Below are 19,519 nucleotides of genomic sequence, written 5' to 3' on the forward strand. Positions count from 1 at the left end.
ATGCATGTGCAATTACGATGCCTTGCTTATTTGAAATCTGGTCTTTAAAACATAATAGGCCAAATTTTGTGCTCATAAAGAGGTGTGCACATAGTGCACCAGTAATCCCACTTTTGCATTCAAAAATTCCTCTTTCCATGCAAAATTATGGGGCTTTCTGGGTGCGTTGGTATGAAAACCTTGTGTCTTGGTTTGAAAATTTGCCTCAAAATAAGACAAGAATAGAACAATGTAACTTTTCCTTAATTTCCAAAATATTAGCAGGAAAGGATTTTAATTGCTTAATATTTACAAGGCATTTTCATGGAAATCTTATTACTTGTGGAAATCCATGAATATGTTACTTTCCCTTAATGAATTGTAATGACTCCTATTATACCTAAAACATTCCATTTTGATTTTGCCGATTTTCTTTGGATAATATATATTGTATTTGTTTTTTTCCCTGAACGGAGGGGATGGGGATAATAGAAATATGCCAATATATATGATAAATATATAAAGAGCCTGCTTCTGCTTCCACTGGAATTGCTGTTAGTTTTGTTATTGATTTCAATGGGCGTAACACTGATCACATAAACTCATCTTCAGTAGAGTACACACTGAACCATTACCATGTAGCATGCAACATAGTAAATGTTCCTAATAGAGAAAGGGCCCAATTTTCAAACTTGGGTGCCTAAAACCCTAATCCTGCATTAGGCCATGCCAGCATGGAGCCCCAGGCCCATGGAGGATTCCCATAAATGCAAAAAAGATCCTTGAAACACATGTGTTAGGTGCCTACATGTTAGTTTGAGCACCTAGAAGCACAAATGCATTCCCTGATTTAGTAACCCAGCTTTGAAAATTGGGCTCTGTATTATGCCAGAAATATTGGTCTCCTCTTATTTTTGGAAAGGAAGGTACTAGCACTGAACCTCATTGTGATGCAGAAGATAATGTGGGAGGATGAGGCACATCCTGTCAGCCATGTGCTAAAGAGAACATATGTTGACTTTATGCTATATTTTCTCCCTAGTAAAAAGAAAACTGAAACTCAGGTGTATCTCCTGGCCGACATGTGAGTTCATTTAATTTCTTCACCCTTTTCCAAACATTTTCTTTTTAACTATATCCAACACCATTATTTTGATTGTACTTCATTTTGCTGTAGGACAACACACAATGGAGCTCAGCAAGGATAGTAAAATATGTCACTGATGGAGAGGAGAAGGAGAAATAGGGAGTAGGCCACCAATAACCTTCCCATACATGTCCTGGACAACATTTTCTTTCTTGTATTGTAGGGCAGTATTCTGTGTGCAAGCTAGCTGCTTTCCTCACTCAAGGTGGATGCATTGTAGTTAGTGCAGTATAGGTGCAAAACACTTGTTTAGTGTGTCAAATTCTCTCTCTCTAATGGTTCTCCCCAGCAAGGATAATCTCTTGCTGCTCTCTGTTAGCTGCTTAGTGATAGCTTGAGTGGTAGGTGCTGAAGGTGTTGAGTTTGATTCCTATTAATAACCAGGGGTACTGTATGAACATGGCCATATATAATTTGTGAATTGCTTTGGGCCTGTTGGGATGAAAGGCTCCATAAATCTGTAAGGGATTCATAGTAGTAGTTGTAGAAAACTAGACAGATAAAATCCAATATTTGATGTTATATTTTTCCTGCTTTTAATTTTCAGGCTTAAAGAAAATATTTGGAAACTGCAAAACAGGTGAGAATGAAATGACATTGAGGAATGCATTTCTCTGCATTGAAGTCTACTCTGCTCTTGATGCCTGGATGACACATAGGCGTAGCTCTGATTAGGAGTAAATGGATTTACTCATGTTACTTCTCCATGAATTTATAGTAGAACCAACGAGTATATTTTGTACTTAGAAATCTGACATTGGGAACATTTGTTCCAGATATGCAGCACTGTTATAGCATGTCTAAGAAAATATTGGAGACACATTTAAAAAAAAACATTGGAGACAGATTTAAAAAAAACAAAAAGGGGGGTTTACATGAAATTTGTTTGATTTAGTTTAGACCTCAGGCTCACAACACAGTAGTATTATTTACAAACATAATAGGGTTGCTCAGCTTTGGGATCAATATCTAAGTTGTCTGGCATTAGCAACTTTCTTGTGTTCCCAACAGGCTGGAAGCCAATGAACTGCATGGTGAAAATCAAACCACCTCAGCCAAGACAGAGAATACACCAGTGTATGAAACCATGGGAGAGGCTGAGCAGGAGAAATCAGGTGATGATATGTAACTCCTTGCAGCATTGGTTGAATGATTTTTTTTTTACATGGAGCAAAGCCAATATTATGTAGTTTACAGAAGCTCCTCGACTTACGTGAGCATTACGTTCCGGAACGCCTTGCGTAAGTCGAATTTTGCAGAAGTCAGGAAAGTATCTCCGACAATTATGCAACAAAAAAACGGGTTACGGAACTTTTTCCGTAAGTCCGGATTTCTGTAAGTCAGGTTTGCGTAACCCGAGGAGCGTCTGTATAGGCAAGTGCTTGAGTATTCTTATTCTAGGGGTTGACTTCAGGCATTGTAGGTGTAGAGTAGTGGGAATCCTGCCCAAGGGCTAACCATACTTGCAGTCCTTGGCCTCCCTAAACACAATGGCAGTAGGAAACAATAATGATTAGTGAGTATGGAGCTATAAAGCATGGTGGATATATAGCTTTTTCGGATCTAGGCCCCAAATACAATTTTGCTTTGTTCTTTATTCCTAACCTGACTTTGCTCTAGCAGGAACTGTGAGACAGTGAAATTCACAGCTTATTTCTGCCAATACAAAATAGTCACCAAAGCCAGAGGAAGGACTAGCACTCCATGTATGAGCTATTGTTGACCTCTTTAATCCCATATTTCTCCACCACAATACTGCCGCCCCTGAACTCTTCCTTCCTTCCTCCATTGTGGAAGATGAAGACATAGCTGACAAGTCATCTGACAAAGCAGTAAAAATAGTAAACGATTTCTATTTCTCTGTCTCCAAAAATCATCTTTAAAAGTTATTTTAAAGCACCAGCCCAGCACTTTTCTTTCCTTAGGGGGAGAGCCTAATAAATGGAACCTGGTGATCGACAAGTTGGCTTCTCTTCTCCTGCAGCTTTTGGAAAAGTTTCATAAAACTCAGGTGTTAGCCTGGAGAGTCCTAGAGCTGCACATCCTTAAAATTGTCTCCACTTGGGTGATCTGGATCACTCTCCAGGAGGTTGGTGATATTTTCAGGTTCTTCATACTATTCATTTGTTTTCTGCAGACTCCTTTCCTGGTGCTACAAGAGACTCCGATCTCCTCCAAATCAGCAGCTATGGCCAGTTATGTTCATATTTTAGGCCAGTAACTGTAATCCTCTAAGTACATAGAAATGTTTATTAGTGGGCGTTTGTTCCCGCTTCTAATGAGGTTTACTCCACTCTGCATGTTGTCCAAACTGAGCAGCTTCCTGGGGTTTGGCTTTATTGTTAAGTCAAGCAACCAAACGAACATAAACCTCAATCTAAACCATCTCTGCCAGCTGGCTGTTTTTAGGGTTTTCCATCCAACACCTCTCCCCCATTCCCTAGTTTCCTCTGCTTTTTGAAAGGCTCTAAACACTTTTATATATTCTGGATGGACCTGGCTGAATCGACTTGCTGGTTCTTCTCTGCTATAATTCCAATGCACCTTCATAAAGGGTTCATTTATATGTCGAGTCCTAGAGTCTGCCAACCTGCTACAAGGTTAATGCACCAGCCTGCACACTGCCTCCAAGATCTCCTGGGGAGTGCAGCCAGCATGCCACCCTTAAAGGAGGTGTAGCATGAACTCTCATCTGACGAAGAGCTCTGCTAATTGCTTTGGTGGATGATGCAGAACCATGGCCTCACTTCGACCCTATTCTTCCCTGCCCCTTTAGTTAAGCTGTGTAGTCCTTGAATTCAGGAGAGCACAGGGACTGCCATTGTGCCTAGATGTAGGGCACCATGGGACTTGTTTTAGAAATTTGATCATGATGTGATATGGCATAACAGAGCCTACTTGGTTTTCTTCTCAGTTTACTAAGCAAAGTTTCCTTTCCTCCCTGCAGCCATCAGAATAAACCTTAGTTGAAACTCAGGTGGCTTATGTAATTCAGACCCAAGATTTCATAATTAAATACACGTGCAAATGGCTAGTTAGACAGGGCTTCACCAGAACCCAAATTGTTCCTGTTTGTTGCTCTTAAGATGCAGGCTTTCATAAATATTTTTCATGAATCTATTCATGTGCAAACTGTAGACATCTAATTTTACAGAGATAGGAAACTACATAACAGTGACCTAAATGTCACTTAGTCCCTTGCAAGGTAAAAAGTCATCCTTAAATATCAGGAAGAGAAAAATGTAAATAAAATCATATCACTTACTACATTTATAATAGGTCCTTTCCTGAGGATTAGAAAATCTTGTCTTTTCTGCCCAGCAGCGTTACTTGCCATCCCAACCATCGGGGCATATTTTTTCCTCAAATAGTCTTTTGCTTAATCTAATAGTTTATCTGTTATTCTCTATTGTGTTGTTGCAAATGCCACAAGCTGAACTCCTCAACCCACAAACACACCAGCAAAGAGGTAAGTTACAGTGAAACAACTCTGATCTTTTTCCTGCAATGACTTTAGGTATCTTTGATGAATTACCCTTTCTTTGTCCTTTGGGTGTTTGCCCTGCCCTATCCCAAGCTCCGGCCTCATGCATCAAAGATCTGCACAGTTTGGTCCTGTGTGATGGTTATCTGTAAAATGATGTACCAGCTGAAATTCGTCAGGCCGCATGACTACTCCTCAAACTGTATGCAGGTGAGCATTCTAGAGCACTCATGTCCTGATTCTGCAAACACTCGGGATATATCTTGAGTGAGCAAAAATGAACCTCCCAGCCTGGGTCAACAGACTCACTCTGGCCCTCTAAAAATAGCTGTATAGATGGTGCTTTGATGTTGCATCTCAGACTAGAGTTCGGGCTTTGAAGCCTAGGGAGGAGGTGGGGTTCTTAGTGTATCACACTCAGCAAAGATCTGTGAACAGCCAGCAAGCAGTGTCCTTCTTCAAATTCAAGAATATCTTTGAATAACGTGCAACTTCCATGCCACATCAAGACAAGATTTAACATAGTCCTGGGAATGCAATTCTCTCAGCCAAAGCTTTCCTGAGAAGCTTTTGTAGGTTTGTATTTAATAAACACCTCTGCAATGTGAAAGGGAATGGAAAGTTTTGAAACTTGTTTGTTGAAAGATAGTAAAGAACGGGGGTGATTGCAGATAAACAAAGACCTTACTTTTGTGGGCACAATTCAAACCTACAGTTTTCACATCTGCAAAATTGGTGGGTTAAAATTTTTGTGCTGGCAAAATAATTAGGGTCTCAAATATTACAGCAGGATGGATAGCTACCTGATTTGTATTTGAACTTCAAACTGATGGGAAATTGAGGCAAAAAGAAGTTACTTGCCCATGGTCACACAGCAAGTATCAGACCCAGGATTCATGAGTCCTGACTGAGGGCATGTCTACAAGAATATTTCATGTGTGGCAAGCTAGGATGTAAATCTACTGTGCGCCAATGTGCCATGCACAGATGGTGCATGTGGAACCTGCTGCATATTAAACATACCCTGTTTCAGTACCAGGTCAAAGTGCTCTAGGGAACTTGATTTCCTTTACTCAATCACTTCTCTCTCGTGTTACTTATTGGGCACAAAGAAACGAATGGTCAGTAGGCTTATAAAATTAAAAGATTTATAAATGATAGCTGTGCATATAGGAATGTTGCCAAGCAAGAAATATACCAAGCACTTTTGAGTGAAATTTCTGGCATAGAAAATCATCCATGCCTACCACAAAAACTAAATTAGACGGCATCTGTTCTATTTGTGTGCACATTACATTCTGGATATAAATTGGTAGAAATTAAAAAAAAATTAAACACAGTAGGGGAGCCACTAGGACTTGCGCTTACCCCTACTATTGAAGGAGTTAATTTCTGAGAGTGTATTTCAGACAGACATGCTTCATTCCATAGGGGCTGTACCAGAACAGAACCTACTATCATGACAGCCTGGATGAGCTGTTGCAGAAATCAGTGTTGTACGTCGCTCCTGTTGATCCCGCCGATTGGTGTGGAGGGTTACGGAAGTGTGGTGACAATGTTTTACCCTGCCTGAAGGTAGGATTCTTATTGTGCTGTCTTCAGACACTATTACTAAATAGAGTAACAGGGGTAGTCAGCAGCTTCGCTCAGCACAAACCCTCTGCTGATATGTCAGATTTTGACATGCACAAGCAGAAAGAGGAGCTTGAAACAGGAAGAGGGAGCAACATGGGAATTTGAAAATTTCTTTAAAATAAATCCTGGTTAGATCTTAATGAGAAGATGTGATTAAAAAACGGTGGCAGGGTAAGTGGAAGAGAGAGGAGATCTACCAAAGAAAAGGAGAAGGTTTTCTCAGCCATTCTTCTGTACTTGGTTTTCTTCTCATTCTGCGTCAGCAGCTGATGAGACACCGGTAAATGTTCTCCATACCATCAAGAGTAATTATTGTTCGTCTCAAGGAACATCTTATCCCTTGAAATTGCCACTGGTCTGAATCCAGTATAGCTACTACTCCAGTATTATGGGAGAGAAGTCCATGGGAGAATCTCTCTCAAGTCACCATGTTGCAGTGTTCCAGGAGAGAAAAGAAGCATTTATCATTCATTTCTCATAGCACTTATTATTCTCATGAGACATTTTTATAGGGCTGTAAGTGTACATGGCACTTCACAGAACATAGCAAAAGCAGAGCCCCTAGCATCCAATGTAACAGATTGGACACAGCTCAGAACAACAGTTTAGTTGTAAGCTTCATTTGTCCTGCTGTTTGTCTTTCTCAGTGCGGGTTGCTCAATATTGCATTTAGGATGCCATTAACATCTGGTGCCATTTCATTCTGCCCTTGCAGAACCATCTCACCATCTTGGCATTAATGGTAATAGAAGTGACTGTGCATCACCACCAGCTCTTCTACCGGACTCAAAACCAGCTAACACCACCTGTTACAGGGATCATATTTGATACCATCACCCGAGAGCACCTGGATGATGGGTTACTCAGCTGTATCAAATACTTTATCAACTACAGTTTCTACAAGTTTGGACTAGAGGTGAGCAAATATCAGGGGAGAACAATCCTCTTTGGACTTGGTCCCCGGCAATAGCTCACTGAGGCATTAAGAAGCCTGTGGAAAACACACACCAACGGAGAATATAAATTCCCTTCTGGTGTAAACAAGCACAACTCCATTGACTCCCCCTAGAAAATGTGTTCCCATGCAGATATGGGCAGCAATTATCAGTGAGATCAGATTTGCACAGACGCAGAGCTCTTAGGGGTGATTCATTTCCCTGGTTGGAGCGGGTTGCAGTTTAAAGCCTCCCTTGCCCAGGTCGCCACACCAGAGAGCTGATTACAGTATCAGGGATTCAGTTTGGGGAGGGCAGCTTTAAAATCCAGGCTTCCTGCCACTTATGGCCTGGTCTTTGTGGGCTTATCATGCTCCCTTTCGGGGTGGCAGCGGCTGGTTCTTGTGCCCTGGTGGAGTGCAGTGCTCCCTCTCCCAGAGGATAAGGAGGGGAAGTTCATCAGAAAGTTTTTATTGCTGCCATAAACAATTTAACATGTCAGCAGGTCCTTTTTTTGCATGCTGATGATGGTTTTCACTGTAGCATGAGGTGAATGCATTGTTTTGTGAGTACGGTCCCTTCCCCAGCCTTTGAAAATCTGGCCCTTGTAGTCAGAGTCATTCTCTTCACTACATGAGCTTCTCTCAGTGTTTCCCTTCATAGCATTGGTTCAGGGGAGGTCACCCTTGTGGAAGGAAAAGCAGAATTTTCCTCTTCGTATTTTATTCCCTAGTGACCAACACTCTTTTCTTTAATCTATTAACGTTGACTATGGTCTTGTCTACATGGGAAAGTTTTACCAATACAGTTAAACCAGTATCGTTATATGGGTATAACTCTCATGTGGACTCTCTTATTCTGGAATGAGTGCCTTTTTCAGATTAGTTTAAACTCCTTCTCAAGCGACATAAGAAACTGAAAAAAGCCTCTCTTATCCCAGAGTAAGAGTGTCCACATGGCAGGGCTATAATGCTAAAATTATACTGGTTTAAATTCACATCTTAGCTGATACCAGTACGGCCTTCCCACACAGCCAAGTGCTAACGCTCCCCGCAGTGGTAACCTTTGAAAGCGGTCAGGAGGGCTTTCCGAGCAACCATGGGCTTTGATGGACAGTGTCGCCATTGGAACATTCCATTCTTTCAGGTGTGTCTCATCATGGCCGTGAATGTCATTAAGCAGCGTATGGATTTCTATGCCCTTCTCCACGGCTGCTGGCTGATCTACCTGCTGCACCGACGCCGAAGGAAAGCAGTGGCTGAGGTCTGGTCGAGATATTGCTCTTTCCTTGCCAGTGTCATGACCTTTCAGTATTTGCTATGCATTGGCCTCCCTCCTGCTTTCTGCAAAGGTAAATGCAATACAGTGCATTGTCTGAGTGGGGGGTTGAGTGAACACATAGAAAAGCCCCCAGCAGTCACTGATAACCTGAAAGAGGACTGGCCAAAACATGAGCGGTGAGGGCTGTTGAGCCACATCCCAACCAGCTCTTCAAGGAGAAGAGAACATACAGGGACACTGAATGGGGAAGTCCCTGGTGATGGTGTGTAGGCTAGTGGGGACGTTCTACCAACCAGGGAATGGAAATAACACTCCAAGCCTCAGTCCTCTAAAGCCCTTTCCTCGGGGCTTATTATCTGCCCCCAAAACCGCAGCAAATCAACTGAAAACCACTGGGCAATAATCCCCAGAGGCTACTGCCCACTCGGAGGGGAGACTCATCCTTTCCTCTTAGTTCTCTTGTGTTCCAGCTTACCTTTTCTTTGAGACTCCACCACAAGCATCCAGTGACCAGACTGTTAAACCTGTATAAGCTGAAGCACCTTTACCTGGTCAGGTGACCCCCAAAAACTTACCCAAACGTAATAGTATTACGATGATTATTAATACATCCCTGTAAAATTGTGTCTCTTGTCTGCAGCTTTTCTCTCTCTCGCTCTTTTCTTCTCTATGGTTTTTCCCTTCAAAAGGCTACAGTCACATCAGGATGACTGGCTTGGTTTCACCTGCTAGCATAGGTGACACCCCATGTGCTCTCCCTGCACTATGAGAATTAGAAGAGCCAAGTCTTTCCATGATTCCAGAGACACCAGGTACAGCCAAGGGACTGGAGGGGAGGGGGCAGCCAGGAAATGGCAGACAAACAGATGAGGTGAGGTATTTCAGGAGGACTAAATAGCTGTAAATCACTGGCTGGGTTCAGCTGCCTCTGAGCTACAACAAGCAGAGGTTAGAGAACACCGGGACAATTCCATCTCTATTCAATCCCAAGCCCAATTGCAATTTTCACACTGGAGAACTCACGGCATCAACATTAGTTGTTTCAGCACTGATGAGGGCTCGTTTTTCTTGGTAGCAATAGTCCCAACCCTGTGCTATCAGGAGGCTGTGCTGTTATCCAGATGTGTGCCATTTCCCTTGAGAAATGCCGGTGCGCTTCAACGCGAACGTTTCTAGGCTGTAAGCTCAGAAATTAGCTTAAAATGTTTTGTGTGATGAAAAGAACCCCTTTGCCTACAGATTATCCATGGAGAACCTCTCGCTGGACAATCCATTCCAATCTGATTAAGTGGCTCTATCTGCCTGATTTTGCCAAGAAACCTGATGCCAGTTTTCTCCTGTGTAAGTATCAGTCATCCAGTGCATTTTACTGTTTGAAATTCCTGCTGCTAACTACTAATCATTGTCATCATAATATTAAAACATAATCAGAATAGTCTTGTCTGAAGCTGCTAAAAAGCTGTTTTCCTGTCTCCTCCCAGATGACTTTCTGCTCCTGCTTTTTGCCTCCCTGCAATGGCAGGTATTCAAAGATGAGAATAAGGCTTGTGTGCGAATAGAGGCAGGAGATAATGTGGAGATCAGCCGTGAATTAGATCCAGCTGCTCTCAGCCAGTATAGCCCTGTGCCAAACTTTATCCACTGCAGGTAGGAACCAGCAAGATTTGCTTTGGCCAAGTATAGCAGGTGGAAACATGGAATCTGGATTTTGAAGGTGTTTGGATGTAGGATTTTATCGGGCCTTTAAGAGAAGTAGAGGGCAGCTGTGCAGTTTGGATCTGGAGCCAGGTTTGTGCTCAGAGTCCCCATCCAATCCAAAGTTTGTGGGTGTTTGGAGGCGAGGCTCATCTTTAGTTACAAACACTTTATTAAATTGATTTCAAAGCCAGAAGGGAGCACTAGATCACCCAGTCTGGCTTTCTGTGCAACCCAGGGCAGAGAATTTCACCCACTTACCCCTGTCTTGAGCCCAGTGACTTGTGTTTGACTAAATCATAGCTTCAAGATGGGCATCCAGTCTTTATCTGAAGACATCAAGAGATGGGGAATCCATCACTTCCTTCGGTAGCTTGTTCCAACAGTTCATCACCATCACCCTTAAAAATTCTAAGCGGACCCACATGCTGCTAAACTCTAGCACTCTGTTGGAATTCACTATATCTTATAGAGTACAGTAACTGGCCTTTAGTATCCTTAACGCATCCAAATAAAATGTCATTTAATTACAAGAAGGAATAATATCAGAGAATGGACTGCTATAATATCCTAGGATAAAGATCAAAATAGATTTACAGTTAACTTTCTCAGCTCATTAGCAAAAGATCTTGAGTGGGTCTATGCAAAGTTCATACTGCATGGAAAATTTTTGCAAGTGGCCTCTTTTCTCTTCTCTGTATGAACCAGCAATCTATTTATGAACCACTTTAATATTTAGTGTAATAGGCAGATAAAATAACTGTTTGCAAAGGGAGTGGGCAAGCCTGTAATCTCAGTTCACCTGGTGGAACTTCTACCTGGGGAAACACAAAGTTCACTGATCTAGTTTCGACTGAGCTGGTGTATAATGGGCAGGTGCAATGGGGTGCTGTCATAAGTCCAGGGGCACTGTTGGTTTAAATATTTAAGTGCATGGCCACCAGTTGGCAGACACAAGAATCGCCCTGATACTGCTCTGACACTTCATTTCCACTCCCGCAGGTCCTATTTGGATATGGCTAAAGTGGTTGTGTTTGGCTATCACTTCTGGTTTGTGCTCTGCCTGATTTTTATCACTGGGACCACTCGAATCAACATATTCTGTCTGGGCTATCTGATGGCCTGTTTCTACTTTATGCTCTTTGGAAGCAGTCTCCTTCTAAAGCCGGTCAAGACTATTCTCAGATTGTGGGACTATTTGATTGCGTACACTGCCTTAGTTATAGTGATGAAGAATCTTCTGGCTGTATGTATTGTCTTTCACAAAATTAGGGAAATATCTGCCCTCTTGTGGTTTTTTATATTACAGTAGGACCTAGAGTCACCAGCCGAAATCTGGTACCCAGTGGGCTAGGGAATTTACATATGCACGGTGGAAAATGTCCCTGCCCCAAGAGCTTGCTATCTAAGGCCCTGATCCTACAATGACCTCCTCATGGGCAGATCCTTGAAGTCAGTGAGGTTCTTGACTGACAAAAGGTAGAAGAAAGGGAAGTATTACAATCCCCACTTTTCAGATGGGGGTGACTGAGGGACACAGGGTTCATGTGACTTTCCCAAGGTCACACAGGTAGTGTGTGGCAGTGTGGGGATCACCACCCAGAAGTCATGAGTCCCAGTCCAGTGCTTGAACCTCAAGACCATCCATCCTCTCTATTTCCACAGAGAAGTAATAGCCAGCTGGTAGTGGAATCAGTGGGCTTCTGCTGTGTGTGGGGAAAGCAGGATGTGGAGCGCATGTGAAAGGGGGCCACATTTTCTGCATCTGCAGAGCTGTGGGTGAGGTTGGTTTTAGGCGCCGTGGTGTGCAGGGGAGGTGAGTCTCAGGGGAAGACTGGGGAGTTAGAAGGGCATGGACAGAGCTTCTGCAATGAAGTGGCTTCACCGGCTAAAGCCTTTCTCTCCATGCATGACGGGGTGGGGACACAGCCGCTATGAAGGCTAATGAGTCCTGAGGCCACACAGTGGCTCTGTTACTGCCCTGTGGCCTCTGGGGCAGGATTCTGCCACCCATTTGTGGCACTCCCCTGGGCACAGCCCACTTACGCTCTCTGGGACAGTGACTGGAATATGGCCCTGCTTCATTTTTCCAGTTCAGTTGATTTAAGCCCTTCTGTATTATGATAAATGTTACATAATAAAATTATGCACATTTCAAAAAAAATAATCTGGCCCTCTCTCTCTTTCCCCTAGAGCAGTGGTCTCCAAACTTTTTCAATCATGCACCCCTACCAGTAAAAAATTTGAGCATGCGTCCCCTGCCACGCCGGCTCTACCATTTTTGCTGAAGCAAAAAAAAAAAAAAAAAAAAAAAGCCGCTCGGACTCCCGCCCAAACTGACGAAGCGGGGGGGTGGAGGGGGGGAAGCGCTCCTCCTGCTACGCACCTCCAAGGATCCTCTTGCTCACCCCACTTTGGAGACCACTGCCCTAGAGGGTGGGGAAGCATTCACAGCTGTGGTCTGTGCCGGAGCTTGTCTGTGGATGAAAGGAAGACGTCTTTCTCCAGGCTGCTCATGCAGCACCTTTAATGAAAATTAAATTAACTGAAAAAGTAAAAAAAAAAAAGAGTTTTCAGAAATAGTTCCTGCTCATGACAATTGATCAGTCCATACATTAGAGACGTGTGGCATGGCCCGGCCCCAGCTTTCCACGTGCGTGCCCTCCCACGAGCAAACAGAGAGCAAAGCACTTTTCCGCAATTACAGGCCTTTCCTGCGGGCTGCCTATCTTCTCTGTTTCTTTGGCAGGAAAGTGGGATACCTGAGAATCCTCTTCTCTAGCTAATTCAGGAACAGCAGCTCGAAAGGCTCACAAAACTGACCCATCATACTAGTTTGGATAAAAACAGCAAGTGCAATTAGAGCTTAGATAAATGAATAGAAAGGAACAGAATGCTGCTGAGCCTTTTCACTGTCTCCTTTTTGATTGTAGATTGGAGCGTGTGCCTATCTTGATAAGTTACTGAGAAACCATTGCTGGCTAATACAGACCTTTGGCATGTTCTGTACTATACCGGGGTATGACTTGGGTAAGTAGCAAATAATGAACAGGCAGAGAGGACGTACCATGTCACTGTAATTTCAGGGAAACATTTTCTTACTGAAGGATAAGCAAAAGTCTAGTCCACTTTTTCTACAAAGCCAATAAAACACTATATCACTAGCAGTGCAAGCAGAGACCTGTTTATTGAAGTGGAGACAAACACTTGTCAGGGATGGTCTAGATAATACTTAGTCCTGCCCTGAGTGCAGGGAACTGGACTAGGTCACCTCTTGAGGTCCCTTCCAGTCCTATGATTCTATGATTTCTCCTGTGTAGTTCTTCCCGAGGATGAGAAGTGCGAACTCCCTGAAAATGAAGCCGGGATTGTTTGGGATGCGATAAGTTTCACTTTCTTGCTGGTCCAGCGGAGAGTCTTTATGAGCTATTACTTCCTCTACGTAGTGGCAGATCTGAAGGCTGCCAAGATCTTAGCTTCCAGGTACATGCACTGGATGTAACAAGTTTAAACCAATAGTCCTCAGTGGTGCAGAGAGAAGTTGGAGGCCCCCTCCTCTCTGTAAAGAAATGAGGTCTCTCTGAGATTTGGATTGCTGGGGAGAGTGATGGGGAGCCTCCCAAGGTTTGTGTTCCAAAAACAAGGGATCCAGTCAGACGATTATTATTACTTGCTGAGCACTGGTAATGGGCTCCGTGCTGTAAAAGTAAACAAGACATGGCGCCTGCCCCAAGAAGCTTAAAACCCGACTCAGGCCTCTATAGTGCCCCAGGTGATGATGCAAACTCGAGGTGGGGCAGAAATCCTGCAAAGGTTTCATGTCAGGAGTGTGACTTAAGGATGCAGATGCTTTAAGTGCTTGAGGCTCCATTGCCATGATCACGCCTTAGCAAACTGGTCAGTGAGGCAGGAGATGAGGATGGGCCTATGGTAAGCCTGGCTTTAGATCCTAACTTTCATGACCACATACTTCACACAATGGGCAGGGTGGGGAAGATAGACCTTTTGTGACAGCTATGACATTCATCTGTAGTTCTGAGGATTTCAGTAGAATCCTGAAGGGGTTGACAAGCAGATCGCCATGCGTTTAGGAGCTATGTTTGGGCAGTACCAGAAAGTGGCAGAGACAGAAAATACGGCATGTGCCAAAAAAAAAAAAGTCACCTAGAATAAATAAGGTGCAACTCTGAACTGTGGGGTTATAATTCCGTTGGGAAGTTTGTGGGATACCATAGTCCACGAAAGAGAAGCTTCTTGAGGTGGAGAGGATTCCCTTTACCTTTTCTACATTCCTATCCCACTTCAAGTTTCTCTCTCATTGTCCCTTATCCATTGTCTATAGCTGCTTGTCTGTTTCTGCACTTATAATACACCCCTTTCTATGGTATTTAATATCATCAAGCCCTCCCTCTGTTCAAACTGCTACTGGAGTGATTTACCCTGAATTATCCATCTCACTGCCAGAGTGACTCTTCACTGAAATCTTCTGAAACTGCTGTTTTTATTGGTGGAATCAGAGGTCTGATGTCAATCTCTTTTTTACCAGAACCCACCAATCAGAGCCCGGAGAATGATGTAATTGCTGACAATTACCTCAATCCACCAATAAGAACTGGGACAGAAGTGTCACTCCAGTGATTTACCAGATTGATAATGCTCTGGTTAGCTGGGTATATTTCTGCCCCTTTGTGGTGTGAAGATAGTTGCATGCTGCCCAGTGAAGTATTTATTAAATGACCTGGCTTGTTTCACACCTGCAGAGGAGCTGAACTGTTTGAAGTGAAGCTGAAAAAAGTTGTGGTGCTCAGATTGGAGGAAGAGAAAAAATCATTGCAAGCCATGAGAAGACAGTAAGTTTGCTGTTCATTTAAAATCACATACTACTTATACACCACATATCTAACTGGTGAATATGGGGATGGGTCATCTTTTCACTTCTCTCTGTATTCAGGATATTATATTTTCCATCCTCTGATTCCCCCTCCCCCACCCTTCTTAGTGACTCATAACTCAAACCCTTTCCCATCACTACGAGGAAGAGTTAGGGATAATGCTACAAACAACAACAACAACGGCAATCAAATGAAAATAGTTATTGACGAGCTTCAAATAGAGGGGCTCAAATTATGGACTCAGTGCCCAACGCACAGTAACAACTCCCTGTCCTTATTCTTCTGTGGGACTTTAGGATCCTGATGGAGAGAGAGTTCTAGGAGAGTTTTGGACGCTAGACTGCAAGACCAGAAAGCTATCGACTCTGCTCCATGGTTGATACTACAGAGGAATTGTAACACAGGACAGCTGTTTGGCTGGTACAAAATCCCTTGTGCTGGACGACAATCAGCTGTTCTGTCCCATGGAATTTTAGGCTTTTCACTCTTTGAGAACAAATTGCTAATAGGATCTGTCAAGGTTCCTTTCCCACTCTGAACTTTAGGGTACAGATGTGGGGACCTGCATGGACACTTCTAAGCTTAATTATCAGCTTAGATCTGGTATCGCAGCCACCATCCAGATTCCTCTGTCTGGAACATTCCCTTTCCTCCCAAAACCTTCCCCTCCCTGGGTAGCCTTGAGAGACTTTCACCAAGTTCCTGGTGAACACAGATCCAAACCCCTTGGATCTTAAAACAAGGAGAAATTAACCATCCCCCCTCCTTTCTCCCACCAACTCCTGGTGGATCCAGATCCAACCCCCTTGGATCTAAAAACAAGGAAAAAATCAATCGGGTATTAAGAAAAAGGCTTTTAATGAAAGAAAAGAAAGGTAAAAGAAAACGCTCTGGGAGAGATTAGCATACCAGCTACTCTCACAGACAACAGATTCAAAACACAGAGGATGTTCCCCTGGGCACAAATTTAGTTACACAAAAAATACCCAAATACCCAATTTTGATAATTCCCTTAATGGTACCAAGACAAGTTACAAAGAAAATAAACATAAACCTATTTATCCCTTTCTAAAACTTACTACTCTGATGAGAGGCTGGTTCCTTGATCTTTTTCACTCCGGCTGAAACTGAAACTCTAAACAAAGAAAAACTTCCCTCCTTCCTTTTTAAAATCTTGTTCCCCCATTGGTTCCTCTGGTCGGTGTCAGCTAGGCTAGGTGAACTTCTTAACCCTTTACAGGTAAAAGAGGCATTAACCCTTAACTATCTGTTTATGACAGGATCAATGATGGTATCCAATCAGAATGATTGTCTACGTTAGGGCTTTAGCCAGTAGTGTAGCGACACTGGTACAAACCATACCATATTGCACTGGGGTAAACTGGGGCTGGCACTAGTACAATATATCCCAGTTTGAAACCCGGGTAAGTGGCATTGGTACAAGTCCCCATTAACTCATCACATTTACAAAAGGGACTGGCACCGATACAACTATACCAGTGCAGCTATAACACCAGCTAAAGCCCTGGTGTACACAAGGCTTTTTTAAAGAGTCTCCCACTGGATATGCCCCCATTCAGACAAAGAAAAATCAACCTAGGGACGTATTAAACTTCCCTTGAAGACTGAAAGGATGTGTTAAATGGGGACCTGCACTGTGCCTATAATCATTGGCCCCACAGGGGTGATAAATCTGATTGTACAGTGTCAGTTCCTGACATGGTATAGGCGACAGCACTGTAAGAAACAATATCATCTGCCTGGTGCTGTCAGCATTGGAATAATAAGACCCACATTCCATCTTGCAATGGGGACTGGATGAAACCTCGATTACTTGTTAGATAAGCAAAGCTTGATCAAACATTTCATGTCATCTGCTGCAGAATTTCACAGATGTTTCCTTGCAAAATTCTTAAGCAAAATGCCAAACATTTCCTCACCACATGCAAAGTTGGCCAAAAGCCAAACATTGGCGGAGTTTATTTTGGTTTGGCCTATAGTATTACATGCATATATCAAACTGCTTCCTGTTTTGAATATCAGATCTTGGAATGGATAGCTTCCAAATCTTAGCCAGGTCCAAAGTAAGCTGTGCTCAGTAAAAAAATAATACTACTAGCAACAGTGTACATGGTTAGATGAATAATTATGCTTTTATTATTTCCTGGCTGGCTATCTTGCATGTGTTCTTATGGAGGTGGCCAGCCTTCTCAGAGACATATGCTGAGCCCACTCTGGCCAAAGGTTATGAAAGTCTCTGTTATTATCTTAGCTGTCAAAGGAGTGCTCCTCAATAGCTGTATTCGGAGCCGAAGCCAATTCCCACTGAAGTCCATGCAAAGATTCCCTTTGACTTCAGTGGGCTTTGGATTAGCCCTGTTAGAATGTTAATATTCCCGAGTTAATTTAAGGCCAATGAAGACACAGGCCTCCTGTTTTAGTTATAATATTTTAAATAGATATGTGCTGGGGCCAGTGTTAGTGCTTGTCATAAAAGCTTCAGAATGGAGCGTATTGGTGACACTTTGGGTGTTAGGAGGAGATGGTGGGGGAACGAGATTGAAAGAGAGAGCAAGAGAAAGAAAAAAAAAAAGTGTCTAGTATGGGTACAGGACTGGGAGCCAAAAACTCCTGAGATCCAGACCCAGCTCTGACAAGGCCTCTGCTCTATCTGTGTCGCTGGACAAATTGTTTCCACATTTACCAGCTGGTGCTAGTAACTAGGGCTGTTCCAAATTTTTCTGTCAACATTTTTTTGGGTTTTCGAGAGAACACAGTGTGTAGAAAGTGTGTGTTTCCTTGAAAATGTTTAACTTTCTTCAAAAAACCAAATCCCAAATATTTTTAGCTGAAAACAAAATTTTTGGATTTTGGTAGTTTTTGGCCAAAAATGTTCATTTTGGGTTTGTTTTTTGAAAAAAAGTCAAAATTTTACATGAGGAAAAAAAAATCAATTTTCTGACCATCTCTGTTACTAATACAATGTTGAGGGTAACAACGACCAAGTTGGGGCTGATACGTCATGGGGATATTTTTGAGGATCACTATGTAATGTTTGTAAGGCACTTTGAAGTTCAGACCGAAAGCACTTATCTAAATGCTAATGATTTTTATACTCCGGTCTGTGTTCTGTCTTAAACTTATAGAATGGAACTAATCAAATTGAAGCAGAAGAAATTTGACAGTTTGAAGCAAAAGACACCAAGCCCAGAAGGAACAGCTGTGGATCAATCTGCCAAAGAGCAGCAGCTGCTAGATCCAGGTGAAATGATCCTGTCACGTTAAATAGCCTGTGTAGTGACAACAACACGGAGAGTGATCACCGTGCCTTCCCTTCCTCTGCTTTCCGTTTCTGCAATGCTGTGTTCCACAGTAAACAGTAAATTGCCTTTTCACAACCCCAGTGCCGCTGTGGGTGAAATTCACATTCCGCCTTCACATCCAAAGCCAAAGTAATTGGGCTCTGTTCAGGCTTTGTCTGTAAATCTGTGGGATTAATTTAATCCCTGAAACCCACAGTTAGGCCACCAGTCTTTGATATAAACTCCATCTGCTGCTCATCATGATGGGGTGTCTAGGCAATGGAATCCTGGGGTATGAGATCCAGGGAATGGATCCTGCCTGCCTGCAATTCAGAGCTGTTGTGGAGAACCCCTCGAGGGCACACAAAGAATGAAGAGATCTACCTGTACATAGAGCCAACCCACAGGCTCCAATGCAGCCCCCCAATGGGTCCTGCACAGTCTTGTGCTTTGAGAAATGTAATTCTTTTAAATTGTGTGTGGGGGGGGGAGGAGGGGTGGGGGGGAAATCTGTCCATCTGTTTCACTACGTACATTTTACAACCACCTTTGCAGAGGAGGGAGGCAAGAAGGAAAACGAGGACAAGAAGATATGGTGGCAACCCTGGGTGACCCACGCCTCCAGTAAGTTTTCTGTGTGCACTAAAGGTCTGTGAGCCACAACTAACTGGAAAAATGACATGTATAAGCTAGAGCAATGTATCCTGCTAGAAACAGTGTCTTTGCACACAGTTGCTGGGTTTGTACACAACAAGAACCTGCAGAAACTTTTTGTTTTGTTGGATGGTTGCGTTTTAGCCCTACACTCCCCCCCCCCGCCAAAAAAAAACCCCAAAACAAAAACACAAGCATGGGGCTTCATATAGAAATCAATGGGAGTTTTGTGGTTAACTCCAGTGGGGGGCAGGCCTATGATTCTGCTGTAAGCCTAAGGCCAGATTCTGCTCTCGGCAGCAGTCCCAGGGCCGCCCAGAGGATTCAGGGGGCCTGGCCCCCCGCCGCCGAATTGCCGCCGAAGACCCGGCACTTTGGTGGCAGGTCCCGGAGCGGAAGGACCCCCCACTACAGGTCTTCGGGGCACTTCAGAGGTAGGTCCCGGAGCGGAAGGACCCCCCGCCGCCAAATTGCCGCTGGAGCGGAAGAAGCTCTGGGGCCCCCAGAGCGAGTGA

General features: G+C 43.4%; 1 protein-coding gene across 1 annotated transcript in view; it reads left to right on the plus strand.

The window, feature by feature from the left end:
• The window catches only part of LOC123348511 (piezo-type mechanosensitive ion channel component 2-like), a 50,181-nt gene that overhangs the window by 4,358 nt on the left and 26,304 nt on the right, over positions 1-19,519 (plus strand). Inside the window, exons 5-20 of the mRNA XM_044986007.1 lie at positions 1,022-1,063; positions 1,674-1,706; positions 2,138-2,241; positions 3,052-3,215; positions 4,644-4,820; positions 6,054-6,185; positions 6,961-7,161; positions 8,327-8,531; positions 9,701-9,802; positions 9,943-10,108; positions 11,159-11,402; positions 13,090-13,186; positions 13,477-13,639; positions 14,917-15,006; positions 18,195-18,310; positions 18,906-18,974. Of these exons, the coding sequence (XP_044841942.1) occupies positions 1,022-1,063; positions 1,674-1,706; positions 2,138-2,241; positions 3,052-3,215; positions 4,644-4,820; positions 6,054-6,185; positions 6,961-7,161; positions 8,327-8,531; positions 9,701-9,802; positions 9,943-10,108; positions 11,159-11,402; positions 13,090-13,186; positions 13,477-13,639; positions 14,917-15,006; positions 18,195-18,310; positions 18,906-18,974 (2,105 nt within the window). The remainder of the gene's footprint in view (positions 1-1,021; positions 1,064-1,673; positions 1,707-2,137; positions 2,242-3,051; positions 3,216-4,643; positions 4,821-6,053; positions 6,186-6,960; positions 7,162-8,326; positions 8,532-9,700; positions 9,803-9,942; positions 10,109-11,158; positions 11,403-13,089; positions 13,187-13,476; positions 13,640-14,916; positions 15,007-18,194; positions 18,311-18,905; positions 18,975-19,519) is intronic.

Source organism: Mauremys mutica, chromosome 13 (assembly GCF_020497125.1).
Source record: "Mauremys mutica isolate MM-2020 ecotype Southern chromosome 13, ASM2049712v1, whole genome shotgun sequence".
In the NCBI taxonomy this organism is placed as follows: Eukaryota; Metazoa; Chordata; order Testudines; family Geoemydidae; genus Mauremys; species Mauremys mutica.